Genomic DNA, 20179 nt, shown 5'->3' on the forward strand with positions numbered 1-20179 from the left:
ATAACAGCAAAAAAGAATCCTAAACCCTAACATTCTTGCAACAAAAAATAGTAGAACACTTGAGAAATGATAGTATCGCAATTGATTTTCGTGATTTAAACAAAAAGAAAAATAAAATAAAATTATAATATTAAACCCTAACATTTTTTAGACACAAAATTGTACCCAACAACACTATAATAGTTGAGATTAGTAAATTGCAACTAATTTTTGTGGATTAACACAATATTTAGTAATTAATAGTCATATATTTACCGATTAATTGAAGAACAAAAATCAAGTACGTTTACAATTTTTGGCTTGTTCTCAATTGCGATCCTTAGCTTCAGAAGCTTGGTGGCCTCCAAGCCAAAATAGTTGTATTCGGCGCAAAGTGAGGATGAGATATAACTGAGGTGGTTCACATTCCTTGATAAGGTGGTTTCGGTGGTGTCAATTTGTTATTGGCTCTTCAGATTACAATTGTCATGTCATTGTTTTCATTTTAGACCTATAAAATTTTAATGAAACTACGTCGTTTTGTATGAGGGTATGAATGTCATTTAACATTTCCGGTGAGGGAGTTTGACCGAATAAGTTACTGTTGTCCTTAATTGCAACAAATTAATATTTCAAGGGGGTTTCTTGTAATTCAAAGTAGTTATTTGCAAAACTCTCATAGTTTAGGGGGGTTTTTTTTGCATGTTACCCTATATATAATTATATATCGTAAAAGAGCAAGTCTATGATGAGAATGCTCTCAGCAGTTTCATCCATTGTATAATTCAGGGGTCCATGGCGTGAGCTCTTCAAGAGATTGCCCCATTTTTTTAACCAACCACATATGTCAGTTTTATTTAATTTTTTACTTACGATTTGCCGGTACAATGTAATCTCAGACCACATAAAGAGCAAGTCTATGATGAAAGCACTTTCAACACCTCATCCATTGAATCCGCTTTATAATTCAGCTAATCTAATGGACAAGGGCGCTAGCTCACTGGGAGGTTGTCCTCACCTTTCCTAATTATATAAGTTAGTTAATCAAAGTTGTGGGTGTTGTCTCACCCTTCTCTCACATACAGAGTCCTCCTCCCAATTTCTTCAAGCAACAGTCAAACATGGATGAAGAAGACTCCAAAACTCTTCTTGAATCTCCTCTGATTCCTGAAAAGGGTCATGACCTTGGTGGTGAACTAACCAAGAAACGTAGTGAGATACCAGAGACTATTGCAGAGCTCAAACTGCAACTGAAGTTGGCAGGCCCTCTGGTTGTGGTTAATTTCTTGCAGTACAGTCTACAGATGATATCGGTCATGTTCGTAGGCCATCTCGGAGAACTTTCTCTTTCAAGTGCCTCTCTGGCTACTTCATTTGCAGGAGTGACAGGTTTTAGCTTTATGGTAAGGCTTCTTCTTGTATATTTAATTTTATGTCCCATTTTCTCTCATTTGTTTTACATTTTCTTCATAAATATACACACTAAATCAATCCCATTATGTATGTATTCATCTCATTGTGTTCAGATAATTAAAAACTTTTCAAACTTTTAAATTTGATGCATTGCCTGGCTTCATAACCTTCTTATTTTATCAGCATGTTGATGAAATTAAAGAGATGCCCTTCAGAAGTATGTCTTTGTCATTGTCATCTTGATGTAATCTACTCATTTATTATGTATGGCATGCATATATCACATTTGTCCCCACACTCATTATATACCATCTACCACATCTACCATAGTTGGAGCAACTTAGAACTCCTAAAAGAGTTTCTATAATAGTAACATATATATATATACATACAGCAACAACAGCAAAATAAACTATTAACCACCATATATATACTCTTAAAACATGAGCTGTTAGAGTACATTATGGATAATATGATTTTAGATTGGACAAAGTCTCTAGTTCAAATCTCATCGTCTACTTGATGAACATAATTGATACACAAGTAGAACAATCTGGCTAGAGCAGATGATGATGAGATAATATAAATGCTCAAGTTAAACGCTCTCTAACACTTAAACCTTTTTAGAGTATGTGGATAACATAAACTGCAGATCCAAAATGTGATTACATCTCAAATTTGAGAGAATCATTTAGCATTTCAATTTTTCATTTTTAACTAGATGGGAATGGGAAGCGCACTAGAAACATTCTGTGGACAAGCCTACGGAGCAAAGCAGTGTCGTATGCTTGGCATTCACATGCAGAGAGCTATGCTTGTGGTTGTGCTACTGAGCATTCCTATATCAGTCCTCTGGGCCTACTCGGGGTACATTTTCACTAGATGTGGACAAGACTTGGAGATTTCAGAACACGCGGGGATATACGCTCGTTGGTTGATCCCTAGCATTTTCCCTTATGGCATCCTCCAGTGCCAACTCAGGTTCTTGCAGACTCAAAATAGTGTAAAGCCATTGATGTTGATCACCGCCTTCACAAGTTTAGTTCATGTCTTTGTGTGTTGGACTTTGGTTTTTCGGGTTGGATTTGGTAACAAAGGTGCTGCTCTGTCCAACACCATCTCTTATTGGATCAATGTACTGATTTTGGCCATTTATATCAAGTTTTCGCCTTCATGTCAAAGGACTTGGACAGGATTTTCTAAAGAGGGTATGAAAAATATTGTCGGATTTCTTTCATTAGCTATTCCTTCTGCTATTATGTTCTGGTGAGTTTGAATCTTCCTACACTTCCAAGTTCCAACATTAGTATTTGTAATATTTCTAACAAATTGAGCAATTACTTATAAAGTACATCAATGTCTAATTTGATTCTGTGACATGTACCAGCTTGGAATACTGGTCATTTGAACCTTTAGTTCTCATGTCTGGTCTTCTTCCCAATCCAAAGCTAGAGACCTCAATGATGTCAATCAGGTTTGTATCTTTATATATATATATATATTATCCTGGATGCCTATACTCAAATATTCTATATATATACTGAAATGTTCTTAGAGTTTCCTATGATAAGAAACAATTTTCTCTCAAAATTTGGGCAGCTGTTGTTTCTACTGTTCTGGCCATACATATGAGGAGCATCTGTAGTAGTTTTTACTTCTAATTCAGCAGGAAAAAAAAAAAAAAAAAAAACACACTTGCACCGCAATTACATATCAGAAAACGGAACGTTGTTTTCTGAACTATATTTGTTGTTATTATTGACTTAGGATGACCTACTCATGTATATATGATTCCAAGTGCATCACTTTAATTAATTTCAATTATCTTTCCCCAGCTTTAACACAAGTGCAGTGGTCTTCAGAATCTCATGTGGTTTTGGCAGTGCAGTTAGGTATGTTCTGCTAAACACCGCGACATGACCCCTCATTAGCTATAGTACCCTGTGAATATTATTTTGACAATTGCAACTCTTGTATCTCGGGTTCAAAGCACGAGAGTTTCAAACGAATTAGGAGCAGGGAAACCACATGCTGCACGACTTGCAGCCCGGGTTGTGTTATTCCTGGCTGTTGCAGCAAGCTTCCTAGTTGGCTTGGTTTCAGTTGCAGTACGAGACGTTTGGGGCTATCTGTACACCAATGAAGAGGAAGTTGTCAAATACTTGGCTTCTGTCATGCCAGTGCTTGCCACTTCCAACTTCATGGATGGAATTCAGGCTGCACTCTCCGGTTAGAGCTTCTATTATCCCTCTCAAAAACATATATACCACATTGTTTCTTGAACATATACCTCCTACAACATAGTTTCTTGAAAATGGCTCCTTTTTAAAAAATAAAAAATAAAAATTAGGGCTTTTAATTCATAACATATACCACCTAGAATTGATCCTAACAATCATCGGAATTTCTTGAAATGAAAAAGGCATAGCAAGAGGATGTGGTAGGCAGAAGATTGGTGCAATTGTGAATCTAGGAGCATATTACTTTGTGGGCATCCCTTGTGCAATTATCTTAACTTTTGTTTTCGACTTTGGAGGGAAGGTAAGAATGTATAGATAGCTAGCTAGCTCCTTCTTCCGTTTGACATTTATCGTGCTTTCTAGCGTTATTCATGGCCCGGTTTTTTGCAGGGTCTTTGGATGGGAATCATTAGTGGGATTAGTGTGCAAGCATTGCTGCTTTTATCTATCACCATGCGCACAGATTGGGAGCAACAAGTAAATTAAATTGAATCTTTCCCTTCAAATTGGCCGGTCACTGAAATAGTTTTCGTTAATTGTTCTTTGCACTATTTTTTCAGGCAAGGAAGGCTAGGGACAGAGTGAATTCTTCCAGCATCCCCATTGATATGGCATGATCATGAAGATGTTTAAGCAGCATCCCTTCCACTCTAAGACATATATGGAAGTTTGATGATACAAATTATCAAAATGTACACTATATTCCATAAGACCAGTGATTATATTAAACTTTGTGCTAAGTAGGAAGCATAAGCTTTAAGCACAAGAGCTATCAGAGAAGTTACAATACTCCAGCGGTATTTTGACATGTGATACCTCTCAGGGACGGAGGCAGAAATTGTGTCAAGGGTGTACAATGCAATAAAAAAAATTTTGAGAGAACAATTTTAAAATTTTAAAGAATTATACATACAAAAATACAAAATTTTAAAAGTTGAGGTGGGCCAATTTAGAAAAGCGTTCATTATGAGGTTAAAATAGTAGTATGAAATTTTAAGTAATTGAGACTTTCCTCTCTATGAACACTTCTCTAACTTGTCACGAGTCCAAAGCCATCTTAATGAACGATTTTAACCTAATTTTTACACTTAAATTTTTGAAAGTGTAAAAATTTTCTTAATCTATAATTAATACTCCGTATTTAAATTTTTACATTTCAAAATTCAGCCCTTAAAAAATTAGTACTTCATTTTCAATTTTATCAAATAACAATTGTTTAATAATAGTATGAGTTGTCATGGCTTTGGACTCGTGACACTTTTTTCCGTCACATCGTACACAGTACCAAATCAGGGACATGAATTTAGAAATAAAAAAAATTAGTTAAAATTTTAAATTAAAATTCCTCTAATTTGATATTCCAAATGTAACATTACTGCTTTTGTAAATCACAACAATTTGTCTGAATATATATATACACACACACAATTGGTGTCTATATATATATATATACCCAATTGTTATACCCCAATTGTTATTGAGGTAGGTGCTAGTCTACTGAGCTACCACAATTGACCGTCCCATGTGCAGCACATGGCTTCCAATTTCAAAAAAAAAATCAACAAGCACTCAATGCCCAAAAAGACACCCACAACCCCAAACCACCATCTTCTTCTTGTTCCCTCATTCCTTCCTCATATCCCCTCTGTATTCCAGATAAGCCTGAAAGAGTACATATGAACCTCACTAGATCCAAAACAACATGTCTGTTTTCACTATTTATTTCCTTCTTCATCCTCTCATCTTACACTGCTCATGACCAGACCAGCACCAGTGGCTGCTCATCCTTCTATGCTTGGATCCTCCTGCTTGCAGGGTCCTTTCTCGTTGCAGCATTGGCCATTGTTGCTCTCCGCGCCACTGTCGTGACATGGATCACCGTGTTGGTTCTCCTAACCGTCGCTGGAAAGCATAGCCGGGTTCTTGTTTCTGAGGGAAAGAAGATCACCACTGATGTTGCAGTGTACCTGGTCAAGGCTGTGCTCAAAGAAAGAGGCGTTTTTGCTGTTACAACTTGTGCAACTGTTCTAAGCTTAATGGCCATGGCTTTTAGCTTTTAATATAGGTACCCTTTTTTCTTTGCCCTCGCAGAAATTTGAACTCCCGGTCTTCTATTTGAATGTAAGAAAGTACTACCGATAGGCACGATGAATTATTTTAAAGTATGATTATGTATGTGTGTGTATATATATATATATATGAAATGATTCTTTAAAACTTCTTAGGATTTGCTTTATGCTATATTTGGGAACACTGAATCAATATTTTGGATTTGAAATTGAAAAAAAATTTAATCAAAACTTTGAACTAAATTTTTTCCAATCCTAAATCTAAACTATCGATTCAGCGTTTCCAAGCACAATATAAAAGCCATGCTTGTTTAAAGCTCCTTATTGCTAACTGTATGATATAATTGGGACTGATTAAGTTTGATTTTGTGTATTGATGAAACAAGTTAAGAAATTGGATGATTAATATGATAGGTATATATTGATGACATTTTTTGTTATGGTATGTTCCTTTGTTTAATCATTGAAAGGTTCTGAAGATTCCCTTAATTTCAGTTGCATATTTTCTGGTTCAATAAGTGGTATATGTACTTAAAATTCAAACTAAAAGGCCATATGGAAGCGATTCAATAAGTGGTATATATACACGATGGAGTTCAATGTTGTAAAAGTGCATCTACATAACAAAAACTCACATAAACCAAATACTTTAATCACACTTGAAAGTAAACAATTAAAAAAGTTAACCAAATATTTTAATCACACATTAAAGTAAACAACTAAAAAGGTTGTTGAGATTTCAAAAATATGATACCCCCAGATCTCCGAATGCGGGTTGGCCAGACTCACGCCCGATTACCCGAGGATATCAAAACAAACTGGTAATAATCGAACACAGAGTACAAAATAGATAATAAGAATAAAAAAATGACTGAAAGAAACTAAAATAATAATCCATTAATAAATCCTCATAATAAAATTTTATTAATAAATTTTTCTGATACAAATAATCCTCCATCTTATACAACTCGGGAATCCATACTATGTGGACCCTTAGAAAACCAAACTAACCAAATGACAGCAGAAACTGTCTACATCAGAAAACTAAAATATAAAGAAACTCCTAAATAACATAATCCGGAAGAGTGAAGTAGATGATCCATGCTCAGCACGAACAATCCCTACTCTTGACGAATACCTGAAAAATAATAGTTGTTCAGGCCCACAAATAAGTTCTACTCTATTATGGTCCAAGCAGAGACCCGATACGCAAATACATCCTAGGTAACTCAACAATAACTATATAGTCTATAACTATATATATATCCACACTAAAGAACTCTCATTGGACTACAGGCCGGTCTCAACCTGACTAGTAGGCAACATGCAAAACGCACCTGAAGTGAGCATGAGTACCTACACCTAGCAGGGTACACCTTAAACCATCATAACCAGCTATCCATCCCAATGCATATACGCTCCCTAACCGTCGATCATGAGACTCAAGCTCATATCGAGGTACCATAAAAATATATTTAAAATCCATCCAAACCAAAGTAGTGCCGCTCAACTGTTTTTTGCCATGACACGAAATATAAGTAGGATTTAAATGTTATAATTAATCCATTCCCTTATTCCAGAAGAGATAGGAGTTAACATTTTGATCTAATCCGTCCCTAATATGCCACCGTCCCATACTGGTGCATACAATCCACAAAACAAACCAATAATTGATAAAACAGATGAATCAGTTCAACAATTAAAATCCAGAATAGGTAGAAGTTAGCATTTTGATCTAATTCGTACCTAATATGCAACCGTCTCATACTGGTGCATATAATCCACAAAATCCATATAATTGATAGAAACAGAATTAAACAGTTCATCAATCATAGTCCAGAGCAAGCATAATAAAAATCTGATATGTGCTCGAGCAAAATAATAACTCTAAGTAGAATGCATTTAATTTTTACAATCATAAATTACCATGCATCTCAAATAGATTATTTTAACCTCCAAGACATAGTTAAACTATTTAAATTCAATTAATTGATTGAATTAGTTTAACTCCATTATTCCTCCATTTAAATTTCTAAATAATAGCAAGCAGTTTAATTCCTTCAATAACAATACGCAGACCTATTTAAAGTGTCGTATTGTTCAAGTCCATTAACCTGTTAATGTAGATTATGCATTGTAGGAGTTAGTCCCATCATCTCAACCATTTAATTCATCTAAATTGTCACAATGCCATTGGAACAACCCAAACTGCCAAACAGAACTTAAAAAAAAAAAAAATCAATTTCTGCAAGTTCCAGCGCAAGAGCAAGCTCTGTCCTCTTGGGAGCCGTCTCCCCACAAGTGGGAGCCGGCTCTGTAGTGCTGGGAGCCAGCTCCCTCCAAGTGGGAGCCTGCTCTGTCCATGAGGGAGCCGGCTCCCTCCATTAAGGAGCCGTCTCTCTCTCCCTTAAAAGCAGTCTACCTATTTCCGTCATCTTCTTCGCCTCCGGCAATGTCTAGAACCCTCTGTAGTTATTTTATTAAGGTTCCTAGACTTAAATCTGTGACCCAATTAATCCCAGAAATTCATACAACATAGTATGCATCATTAACAAGAATTAAAACATAATATGAAACAATTTATGCTATAAATCAATTTCAATTTAACAACACATAATATAATTTAAAGTCTAAATTAACATGCATACTTAATCAATATTAATGTCCGTTTAGTTCCCGAAGACTGTCTAGGCATGCACAGAACACAGGTCAAAGGAAAAGAGCAAGAAATAGAACTTGCCTTTGGTTTCAGTTTTAGAACCTTAAACCGTCTTCTCTAATATTTTCGACGACTCCTTAACTGCCATCTACTACTTCTGGTTCAACCCATAAGCAACCATCTTCCTTCCTCCTTGGTCCGACCTTCACTCTACTGCCAAAACCCCAACTGATCCTCTCAATTTCTCTCCAACCTCTTTGTATTTTTCCCTGCCTCCACTGATACATGAACAGGGTTCTAAAACCCTTGGCAAGCACAACCTTACATATATATAGGTTTATACAACCCTAATCCCAACCCTATTAAGTCGGCTAACACAAAAGAAAAGAAAATAAAATAAAAATATAATTACACACACACATATAAAATCCTATACTTGATCACCAAATATATATATATATAATATCCTAACATAATATGACAAGTATTAACATTAAAATAAACAATTAATAATAATAATACTCAAATAATCAAACAATTAAACAATTAAACAATTAATATAAACAATTAACAATTAGCCAAATAATCGAACAATTAATTCAATTAAACACATACCATCAAGCCACATAATCCATTAAAATACACAAGAAATAAAAATTAAATTTCAATTATATCCTTTTAAAAATTAGGGGTATTACAAAAAAAGGTCAAAAATAAGCACAAAGTGTAATAGAGGATGCACTTAAATAAGACTACAAAAGAAAAAAACTAATTTGAGTAGGACCACTTCACCAGTAACATTGTCAAAACCAATTACACACTTTAATAATGAATAAGCACAAAAAGAAAAAAGAACAACAAAGACCACTTAATAATAAAACAACATACAAATGGGCCACTAAATGACAGAACATAACATATAAGACACAAATAATGAAAGCATATATAATGTTTGATGCAATAAAGAAAAACAAGAACATAACTTTATACATAAAACACATATCACAAGTCTTTTTTTGTCGATCGAGAACAAAACAAAACTTTAAATTTTTTTAAATAATTTGTCAGCAAGATTCTTTAGATAATAAATCATGTATTGTCAACGTTAAATTGGTACAATGTTCATTGTTGAACCAAATGTTTCTACCAAAAATTATACAACGATGCACCATTATCACGTCGCATTCACAGATAAAAAAAACAAAAGAAAAATAACATCAAAGAAGAATCCTAAACCCTAAAATTCTTGCAACAAAAAATAATAGAACACTTGAGAAATTATAGTATCGCAACATATTTTTGTGGTTTAAACAAAAAGAAAAATCAAATCAAATTATAATATTAAACCCTAACACAATAACCCAACAACATAATAACAGTTGAGATTAGTAAATCGCAACTAATTTTTGTGGATTAACACAATATTTAGTAATTTATAGTCATATATTTACCGATTAAAGAACAAAAATCAAGCACGCTTACAGTTTTTTGCTTGTTCTTAATCGCGATCCTTGGCTTCAGAAGCTTGCTAGTCTCCAAGCCAAAGTAGTTGTATTCGGCGCAAAGTGAGAATAAGACAAAGTGAGAATGAGGTATAGTTGAGGTGGTTCACATTCCTTATACCTAGGGTTGTTGATAAAGTGGTTGCTGAGGTGTTAATTTATTATTGGCTCTTCATATTACAATCTATCATGTCATTGGTTTCAATTTAGACCTATGAAATTTTAATGAAACTACGTCATTTTGTATGAGGGAATGAATGTAATAACCCGAACCCAGAGGTCTGAATCGTTAACCGGGTCCTTACCCGAACCCGTGGTCACCTAAGTCCATTTGCATCACTTCTAGTGTCAAAGCGTCACCAATACACCTCAAGTCTAGGTCAACACATCATCATTATGCCTTAATTATACTTCAAAAAGGTTCTAAGTAACTTTTCAAGGTTCAAAGACTAATCATGCAAGAGAAGGAAACAAGGTACACCCAACAGCTTCATTTCGGTCGACCGAAGTGGAGCTTCGGTTAGCCGAAGTGAGCTTCCTATTCCGGTCGACTGAAATGGCCAACCGGTCAGCCAAACCCTAAAAGTCCCAAGAGCAAGAAAATAATCGGTCGACCGAAGTGCCATTTCGGTCAACCGAAATGGCTCTGATGAGCCCTGGGCCTGATAATGAACAACTGCTCTTGTAGAAATGATTAAAGTTCAATGGAGACTTTGAAAAATGATCTAAGTTTGTCCCAAAACATTATGAAATGAATCATACTACAAACATGGATGAAAACATCAACAATTGATCACATTATAACATCATTTACTTCATCCGAACCAGAATTAGACATTAGTCTTTACAATTTATCGGATTACATCAAAATGAAGTCAAGGCCCAAAGTTATAAGTTACAAGGCCATACTGCACAACTTGATACATGTTCAAAATGACATTTTACAAAATGGCATCAAGTCCACAAAATGGTTGTAAGACACACACTTCTGTTCTCTTCACGCTGGTGGTGGATTATCATCCACCAACTCCTTCCCGTAACCTAAAAAATGTTATAATGAATGGGTGAGCATAAGCTCAGTAGGAGGTGCCTAAGGCACACCTCTTGGGACCCTTTGAATCCACACAATGAAAAGGAATAAAGGAATTGGGATCATACCACTTTCGGGAAGAATATAACTACAATAGCAACGTCAATAATCCAAGTCATGAGTGAAAATGCCGTGCAATGAAATGCAATGACATGTGATGTTGCTCTCCATTTCCAAAACCAATTCCATTATCCTTTCCAAACCGTTAGTGAAACCTGTCACATAGCAACTCCGTGGTGGCACGAGAGGAAGGTTAGCCACTGTCCCTGACCCATGGCAACTCCATGGCGTCATTTGGGACCTAGGTGACTAAACCATGCTAAGGAGATCTCCCTAGTCCCCTCTAGGCCTCACTAATGCCACGGTCCCTAGGTAACTCCTAGGCGGCCTAGTTTTCGTAAAACCCTTTCAAAACTTCTTTCCCAAAATCCCATTTTTCTTTCTTTCAAAACCATATTCCCATTTCTTTCCCAATGAAATGCATAGATGTTTCATGCCTTTTATGTCATATCAACCTTTATCATCACACATCAATTTCAAGATTTTACTACTTAGCATGCTTCACAAGAAGTTCTAAAGAAATAACATACTTCTTTCAACAACATGCTAGCATGGTCAGAAAGTAAGACATGGAATTAAATTCATATAAGCATGTTATTTCATGTAACACCAATTAAAACACACAAACACATATCTCATTGCAACAATTTGATCATTTTAAAGGAAAACTAACACAATTTAACATGCTCGACAACAAATCAAGTAAGATGATTCACAAGGGAGCAAGAAAAAGTGAATTAGGAACCCCTACCTCAAAGAAGATGGAAAACCCCCAATTCCCAAGCCCTAGATTTGAAAATTCTAGGATGCACCCAAGCTGAAATTGCTTATATCAATGTGAAGATCTCGCTGAGTTCTTCGTCTTGCCGCAAACGGCACCCAAAAGTTCCTACAAATGAGGGAGAAATTGAAGTTTGAAGCTTTGATGCAAAAGAAAAGAAAAAATGGAAGAAAAAGAGTGAGAGAGATAGAGTGCTAGGAGTGGGAGGAAAGATTGAGGCCAAACAAGGCCTCTTTGCCACTAATACGTTTTAGTGGAAAGTGGGTCCCACCCTTAAAATTCAAGTTTTTGACTTTTCTTTTCTTTTTCCACCACACACGCACATGTACACAAACCAAACAAATACCACATAAAGCACATTAATTAAACTAAATGAAATGCAAATGGAACCAACCAACACCCCCATGCGCGACAATTTCGGTAGTAGGTCCCACACGGGACCGTCCGGCCCGAAAAACAGAAAAATGCAAAAATGACAACACTTACATTTCCAAGAGACCTAAACTAAGTGGAATGCCCCCAACCAACTCTCTGACACTCCCGACACACCCCACGGTGTCCGATACGCAAAACGTGAAAAGACAAAAATTTCCTTGCAACAACAACAATTCTGAAAAAATGGAAAATGAAGAAAAATGGAAATATTACAATGAATGTCATTTAAGATTTCCGGTGAGGGAGTTTGACCGGATAAGTTACTGTTGTCCTTAATTGCAACAAATTGATACTTCAAGGGGGTTTCTTGTAATTCAGGGGGGTTATTTGCAAAACATTCATAGTTTAGGGGTTTTTTTGCACTTTACCCTATATATAATTATATATGGTAAAAGAGCTAGTCTATGATGAGAATGCTCTCAGCAGTCTCATCCATTGTATAATTCAGGGGTCCAAGGCGTGAGCTCTTCAAGAGATTGCCCCATTTTTTTAATCAAGCAAATAGGTCAGCTTTATTTAATTTTTTAGTTACAATTTGCTGGTACAATGTAATCTCGGACCATATAAAGAGCAAGTCTATGATGAAAGCACTTTCAACACCTCATCCATTGAATCCGCTTTATAATTCAGCTAATCTAATGGACGAGGGTGCGAGCTCACTGGGAGGTTGTCCTCACTTTTCATATTTATGTAAGTTAGCTAACCAAAGTTGTAGGTGTTGTCTCACCCTTCCCTTCACATACAGAGTCCTCCTCCCAATTTCTTCAAGCAACAGTCAAACATGGATGAAGAAGACTCCAGCACTCTTCTTGAATCTCCTCTGATTCATGAAAAGGGTCATGACCTTGGTGGTGAACTGACCAAGAAATGTAGTCAGATACCAGAGACTATTGCAGAGCTCAAACTGCAACTGAAGTTGGCAGGCCCTCTGGTTATGGTTAATTTTTTGCAGTACAGTCTACAGATGATATCGGTCATGTTCGTAGGCCATCTTGGAGAACTTTCCCTTTCGAGTGCCTCTCTGGCTACTTCATTTGCAGGAGTGACAGGTTTCAGCTTCATGGTAAGGCTTCTTCTTGTATTTTTTATTTTATGTCCCATTTTCTCTCATTTGTTTTACATTTTCTTCATAAATATACACACTAAATCAATCCCATTATATATGTATTCATCTCATTGTGTTCAGATAATTAAAAACTTTTCAAAGTTCTAAATTTGAATCATTGCCTTGCTTCATAACCTTTTCATTTTATCAGCATGTTGATGAAATTAAAGAGATGCCCTTCGGAAGTATGTCTTTGTCATTGTCATCTTGATGTAATAATCTACTCATTTATTATGTATGGCATACATATATCACATTTGTCCCCACTCTCATTATATACCATCTACCACATCTACCATAGTTGGAGCAACTTAGAACTCCTAAAAGAGTTTCTATAATAGTACTAACATATATATATAAACAGCAACAACAGCAAAATAACTATTAACCACCATATATATACTCTAAAAACATGAGCTGTTAGAGTAGATTATGGATCATATGATATTAGATTGGACAAAGTCTCGAGTTCAAATCTCATTGTCTACTTGATGAACATAATTGATACACATGTAGAACAATCTGGCTAGAGCAGACGATGATGAGATAATATAAATGCTGAAGTTATATGCTCTCTAACTGCAGATCCAAAATGTGATTACATCTCAAATTTGAGAGAATCATTTAGCATTTCAATTTTTCATTTTTAACTAGATGGGAATGGGAAGCGCACTAGAAACATTCTGTGGACAAGCCCACGGAGCAAAGCAGTATCATATGCTTGGCATTCACATGCAGAGAGCTATGCTTGTGGTTGTGCTACTGAGCATTCCTATATCAGTCCTCTGGGCCTACTCGGGGTACATTTTCACTAGATGTGGACAAGACTTGGAGATTTCAGAACACGCGGGGATATATGCTCGTTGGTTGATCCCTAGCATTTTCCCTTATGGCATCCTCCAGTGCCAACTCAGGTTCTTGCAGACTCAAAATAGTGTAAAGCCATTGATGATGATCACCGCCTTCACAAGTTTAGTTCATGTCTTTGTGTGTTGGACTTTGGTTTTTCGGGTTGGATTTGGTAACAAAGGTGCTGCTCTGTCCAACACCATCTCTTATTGGATCAATGTACTGATTTTGGCTATTTATATCAAGTTTTCGCCTTCATGTCAAAGGACTTGGACAGGATTTTCTAAGGAGGGTATGAAAAATATTGTCGGATTTCTTTCATTAGCTATTCCTTCTGCTATTATGTTATGGTGAGTTTGAATCTTCCTACACTTCCAAGTTCCGACATTAATATTTCTAATCTTTCTAACGAAATGAGCAATTACTTATAAAGAACGTCAATGTATAATTTGATTCTGTGACATGTACCAGCTTGGAATACTGGGCATTCGAATCTTTAGTTCTCATGTCCGGTCTTCTTCCCAATCCAAAGCTAGAGACCTCAATGATGTCAATCAGGTTTGTATCTTTATATATATAATTGTACACTTTTTTTTTTTTTCCCCTTGATGCCTATGCTCAAATATTCTATATACTCAAATGTTCTTAGAGTTTCCTATGATAAGAAACAATTTTCTCTCAAAAAATTTGGGCAGCTGTTGTTTCTACTGTTCTGACCATGCATATGAGGAGCATCTGTAGTATTGTTACTTCTAATTCAGCAGGGAAAAAAAAAAAAAAAACACTTGCACCGCGATTACATATCAGAAAACAAAACATTGTTTTCTGAAATATATTTGTTGTTATTATTGACTTGGGATAACCTACTCATGTATATATGATTCCAAGTGCATCACTTTAATTAATTTCAATCATCTTTCCCCAGCTTTAACACATGTGCAGTGGTCTTCAGAATCTCATTTGGTTTAGGCAGTGCAGTAAGGTATGTTCTGCTAAACACTGCGACATGACCCCTCATTAGCTATAGTACTCTGATTATTATTTTGACAATTTCAACTCTTGTATCTCGGGTTCAAAGCACGAGAGTTTCAAACGAATTAGGAGCAGGGAAACCACATGCTGCACGACTTGCAGCCCGGGTTGTGTTATTCCTGGCTGTTGCAGCAAGCTTCCTAGTTGGCTTGGTTTCAGTTGCAGCAGGAGACGTTTGGGGCTATGTGTACACCAATGAAGAGGAAGTTGTCAAATACTTGGCTTCTGTAATGCCAGTCCTTGCCACTTCCAACTTCATGGATGGAATTCAAGCTGCACTCTCTGGTTAGAGCTTCTATTATCCCTCTCAAAAACATACCACATTGTTTCTTGAACATATACCTCCTACAACATAGTTTCTTGAAATTGGGCTCTCTTTTATTTATTTTTTTTTTCGGGCTTTTAATTCATAACATATACCACCTAGAATTGATCCTAACAATCATGGGAATTTCTTGAAATGCAAAAGGCATAGCAAGAGGATGTGGTAGGCAGAAGATTGGTGCAATTGTGAATCTAGGAGCATATTACTTTGTGGGCATTCCTTGTGCAGTTATCTTAACTTTTGTTTTCGACTTTCGAGGGAAGGTAAGAATGTATGTATAGCTAGCTAGCTCCTTCTTCCTTTTGACATTTATCGCGCTTTCTAGCGTTATTCATGGCCCGGTTTTTTGCAGGGTCTTTGGATGGGAATCATTAGTGGGATTAGTGTGCAAGCATTGTTGCTTTTAGCTATCACCATGCGCACAGATTGGGAGCAACAAGTAAATAAAATTGAATCTTTCCCTGAAAATTGGCCGGTCACGGAAATAGTTTTCGTTAACTGTTCTTTGCTTTATTTTTTCAGGCAAGGAAGGCTAGGGACAGAGTTAATTGTTCCAGCATCCCCATTGATATGGCATGATCATGAAGATGTTTAAGCAGCATCCCTTTCAAAATGTACACTATATTCCATAAGACCAGTGATTAAATTAAACTTTGTGTGTTAACCTTAAATGCTACTCATTTCAGACATGCATATATATGATGCTCATATGAAATGACATGGGAAATTAGATGAGCTGAGACTAATGGAAAAAAAAAAAAATCCTGGTAAATAATGTATGATTTATAGAAATGTGATTATGACACCTCTTTGTTTATAGACTTCTAAGGGTATAATCTTATAATTGATCACAATGGCATTCTATATTCAGACAAAACAATCCTCAAAATATTAACAGTTAACTTGCAAGAAGCGCAGTGTATCAATTAACAAAATTATTTTGGGCAATTAATTGATGAGCAAATTAAACAACTCCTCAAGTGTTTTAACCCTCTAAATCATCAACAATTGACCATCAAATAGAAAATCTTAAATTTTAATCAACCCATGAAACAATTGCAGTTTAGAGTGTGAAGACATCAAACTCACCAACACCCCCATCTCTCATAGAAAATTCTAGAATATTTCAGGCTATCGTATTTCGGGACTCCGAGCGATCGAATGTCATGATGAGACTCACTTAATGAATGATCTAACGAGGAACTCATCATTGCCTCTGTATTAACAGCTTTATGATCCATTGGATCAAACTCTCTAAATCACTCCTCTTTGCTTATAATACATGCCATAAGAGCCCCCATAATGGAGGTGCCCTGATGGTGTCGGTTGAATTGACCAGCATTTGGTTACTTAGGATAACCCAATTAAATAATCCAGCCATCTCATTTTAAGTGTTTTAATAAACTTAATTTAAAATAAATAAATAATAATAAATAAATAAATAATAATTATGGGTAAATTAAAAAGTGAGTATGATAACCCAATAATTAAAAAAACCTCATCATAATAGTATGAAATTCTAAGTAATTGTGACTTTCCTCATAATGAAGGCTAAAACACTTAAAATTTCGAAAGAGTGTCAAAATATTCTTAATCTATAATTAATATTTAAATTTCTACATTTCAAAATTCAACCCTTAAAAGATTAATGCTTAATTTTTAATTTTATCAAATAATAATCGTTGAATAATGATATGGGATGTTAGCGACTTAGCGCATTTACACAGTATCAAGATGGCTTTGGACTCGTGGCACTTTTTTTCATTTAGAAATCACCAAAAAAAAAAAAATTAATTAATTAATTAATTAATTAAAATTTTAAATTAAATTTCCTCAAATTTTAAATTTAAACCAACCCTTTCATAACAATTAGTGCTTTTCTAAATCATAACAATTGGTGTATATATCTATAGATATATATATACACACACCAATTGTTATTGAGGTAGGTGCTAGTCTACTTAGATAACACAATTGACCGTCCCATGTGCAGCACATGGCTTCCAGTTCCAAAAAAATTCTACAACCACTCAATGCCAAAAAGACACCCACAACCACAAACAACCCTCTTCTTCTTCTTCCCTCATTCCTTCCTCACATCCTCTCTGTATTCCAGATAAGCCTGAAAGAGTACATATGAACCTCACTAGATCCAAAACAACATGCCTGTTTTCACTATTTATTTCCTTCTTCATCCTCTCATCTTACACTACTCATGACCAGACCAGCACCAGTGGCTGCTCATCCTTCTATGCTTGGATCCTCCTGCTTGCAGGGGCTTTTCTCGTTGCAGCATTGGCCATTGTTGCTCTCCGCGCCACCGTCGTGACATGGATCACCGTGTTGGTTCTCCTAACCGTCGCTGGAAAGCGTCGCCGGGTTCTTGTTTCTGAGGGAAAGAAGATCACCACTGATGTTGCAGTGTACCTGGTCAAGGTTGTGCTCAAAGAAAGAGGCCTTTTTGCTGTTACAACTTGTGCAACTGTTCTAAGCTTAATGGCCATGGCTTTTAGCTTTTAATATAGGTACCCTTTTTTCTTTGCCCCTTGTAGAAATTTGAACTCTCAGTCTTCTACTTCAAAATGTAAGAAAGTACTACTGATAGGCATGATGAATTATTTTAAAGTATGATCATGTATATATATATAAATATATGTATATGTATATATGAAATGATCCTTTAAAACTTTTTAGGATTTGCTTTATGTTATATTTGGAAGCACTGAATCAACATTTTGGATTTGAAATTAAAAAAATTTAATCAAAACTTTGAACTAAATTTTTTCTAATCCTAAATCTATACTATCGATTCGGCGTTTCCAAGCACAATATAAAAAGGTCATGCTTGTTCACTAACATATAAGGATGAAAGCTCCTTATTACTAACTGTATAGTATAATTGGACTGATTAAGTTTGATTTTGTGTATTGATGAAACAAGTTAAGAAATTGGATGATTAATATGATAGGTATATATTGATGACATTTTTTGTTATGGTATGTTCCTTTGTTTAATCATTGAAAGGTTTTGAAGATTCCCTTAATTTCAGTTGCATATTTTCTGGTTCAACAAGTGGTATATATACTTAAAATTCCAGCTAAAAGCCCATATGTAATGAGATTCATAACTTTTGCAACTATCATTTTGATGATACATCTCGCGCGCACACACGTTATATATGTAAATATACATACATACATATATATATATATATATATATATATATATATCACACACACACACACACACACACATATTTAATTAAAAGGTCTAATGTCCAAACTTTTCCCAAAGATATTCCTTAGTCAGTCACTTTTATGTATGTATCTTTTAACCTATAAATAATTCAAAAAATTTCAAATTTAGGCAGATCATGTGACAGTCAATATATTAGCAATGAAAAATCCTTGGGTTGAAGAGGGTTTCAAGTGTAAGACAATCAAACCCAGTTCAAATTGGACTGTGTAGTTCAATATAAGTTGGCTCAGACTTTTTCTGCTCACATTTTAATGTTTGTACTTTTTTTTTTCTTTTTTGCAATAATTATTATTATTTTTATAATGGAGAATCTTTTTTCTTTTCTGTTCTGTTCCTTTAGGCTAAGAGGAAGTTTCGAATTTCCTAAAAAAAATTTCTTTTTTTTTTTTTTTTTCATCAGAAGGATCATTTGTTGTATGTATTTATTTATTTATTTCTGGACAAGTACTTCATATGTTTGATAATTATTAATTTCTTGAAAGGGTTGTACAAAAATTATCAGTGTTAGCATTCCTAACATTTTTGGCCTCCTATGTGATTTAGGCAGCTCTCCTTCAAGTTTTCTCATATCACAACTTAAGGGGATCGGGAAATATGACTCTCATCTACTTTATTGGTTCAAGACACTTTATATTTTTTTGTTTAGAGTAGTAATATCAAAAGAATCATCTCATTGTCAATTCTTTTTACTTAACTAAATTGAAAGAGGTTTTTTAAATTGGTAAAAAATCAAAAGATCATTTAATAAATCTTTAAATCTAATAGTAAATAGGGCGAACTCAATACTCTGATAACGAGAGAGTTCTTTTAATAGCATTACTCTTTTTGTTTCATATAAACAATTATGAATAGTTCAAGCTCGGATTGAATTTGTTCGTCAAGTAAAAGAATCAAACTCGAGCTATTTTTTAAGCTCCTTTTATTGAACATGGTGTGCCTCAATCATGTCCCATGGCTTGTTATGCTTTTGAACAGGCTCAAAAGGCCCATGTACATTTTGAATTCTTATATTTAAAAGGTTTTACTCATACTGTATGAAATAAGTTGAGCCCAACACTCATCGTTCCAAAAATAAGGCCCAAATAGATTTTACCCTAACAGATTGAATTCAAGTCGATCTCAAATTCTCAATGGTTGCATTTGTCAAAGGGATAAGTACGAAATCTAGCGAACACCAGCCCCACATCGCTCTTCTCCATCGCATGTCGAATGGTTCAAGTTTTTGGGTTTTGGGCCTCGAATTTAGTGTGTGCGGGGCATTTTGAGAAAGATGGACCAGTCCAATTTAGGTGAAGTTTTTAGCTGAGGAAGATTGTCCCGGTTTCAAACCCCAACACTTTATTATGACTCTTGATTTAACAGCGCTGTTGTTGTGGGGCCAG

General features: G+C 35.3%; 4 protein-coding genes across 5 annotated transcripts; all 4 read left to right on the forward strand.

Moving 5' to 3' along the window:
• The first annotated feature begins 737 nt into the window (after positions 1 to 737).
• LOC132304354 (protein DETOXIFICATION 16-like) lies at positions 738 to 5070 on the forward strand. The gene is made up of 8 exons (XM_059801996.1): positions 738 to 1382; positions 2114 to 2658; positions 2780 to 2866; positions 3228 to 3284; positions 3383 to 3621; positions 3815 to 3933; positions 4023 to 4109; positions 4193 to 5070. Exons 1-8 carry the CDS (start codon positions 1101 to 1103, stop codon positions 4247 to 4249), a joined length of 1473 nt encoding a protein of 490 aa, XP_059657979.1. The 5' UTR covers positions 738 to 1100; the 3' UTR covers positions 4250 to 5070.
• Positions 5071 to 5185: 115 nt separating this feature from the next.
• On the forward strand, positions 5186 to 5856 carry LOC132304355 (uncharacterized). Its single transcript, XM_059801997.1, has one exon. The coding sequence runs from the start codon at positions 5309 to 5311 to the stop codon at positions 5690 to 5692; it is 384 nt and encodes a 127-aa protein (XP_059657980.1). The 5' UTR covers positions 5186 to 5308; the 3' UTR covers positions 5693 to 5856.
• On the forward strand, positions 5556 to 16358 carry LOC132304353 (protein DETOXIFICATION 16-like). 2 transcript variants are annotated; one of them, XM_059801995.1, is made up of 9 exons: positions 5556 to 5697; positions 12974 to 13291; positions 13988 to 14532; positions 14654 to 14740; positions 15108 to 15164; positions 15261 to 15499; positions 15684 to 15810; positions 15892 to 15978; positions 16062 to 16358. In XM_059801995.1, exons 2-8 carry the CDS (start codon positions 13010 to 13012, stop codon positions 15944 to 15946), a joined length of 1392 nt encoding a protein of 463 aa, XP_059657978.1. In that variant the 5' UTR covers positions 5556 to 5697; positions 12974 to 13009; the 3' UTR covers positions 15947 to 15978; positions 16062 to 16358. The 2 variants fall into 2 exon arrangements, with proteins under 2 accessions (XP_059657978.1, XP_059657976.1); XM_059801993.1 differs by having other exon boundaries at positions 15684 to 15802.
• Positions 16359 to 17501: 1143 nt separating this feature from the next.
• On the forward strand, positions 17502 to 18249 carry LOC132304356 (uncharacterized). The gene has a single exon (XM_059801998.1). It carries the CDS (start codon positions 17676 to 17678, stop codon positions 18057 to 18059), a length of 384 nt encoding a protein of 127 aa, XP_059657981.1. The 5' UTR covers positions 17502 to 17675; the 3' UTR covers positions 18060 to 18249.
• The last annotated feature ends 1930 nt before the right edge of the window (positions 18250 to 20179 follow it).

This window comes from Cornus florida, unplaced genomic scaffold, assembly GCF_030987335.1.
Source record: "Cornus florida cultivar Cherokee Brave unplaced genomic scaffold, ASM3098733v1 CherokeeBrave_3.0.0_Hap2_Chr04, whole genome shotgun sequence".
Classification (NCBI taxonomy): domain Eukaryota; kingdom Viridiplantae; phylum Streptophyta; class Magnoliopsida; order Cornales; family Cornaceae; genus Cornus; species Cornus florida.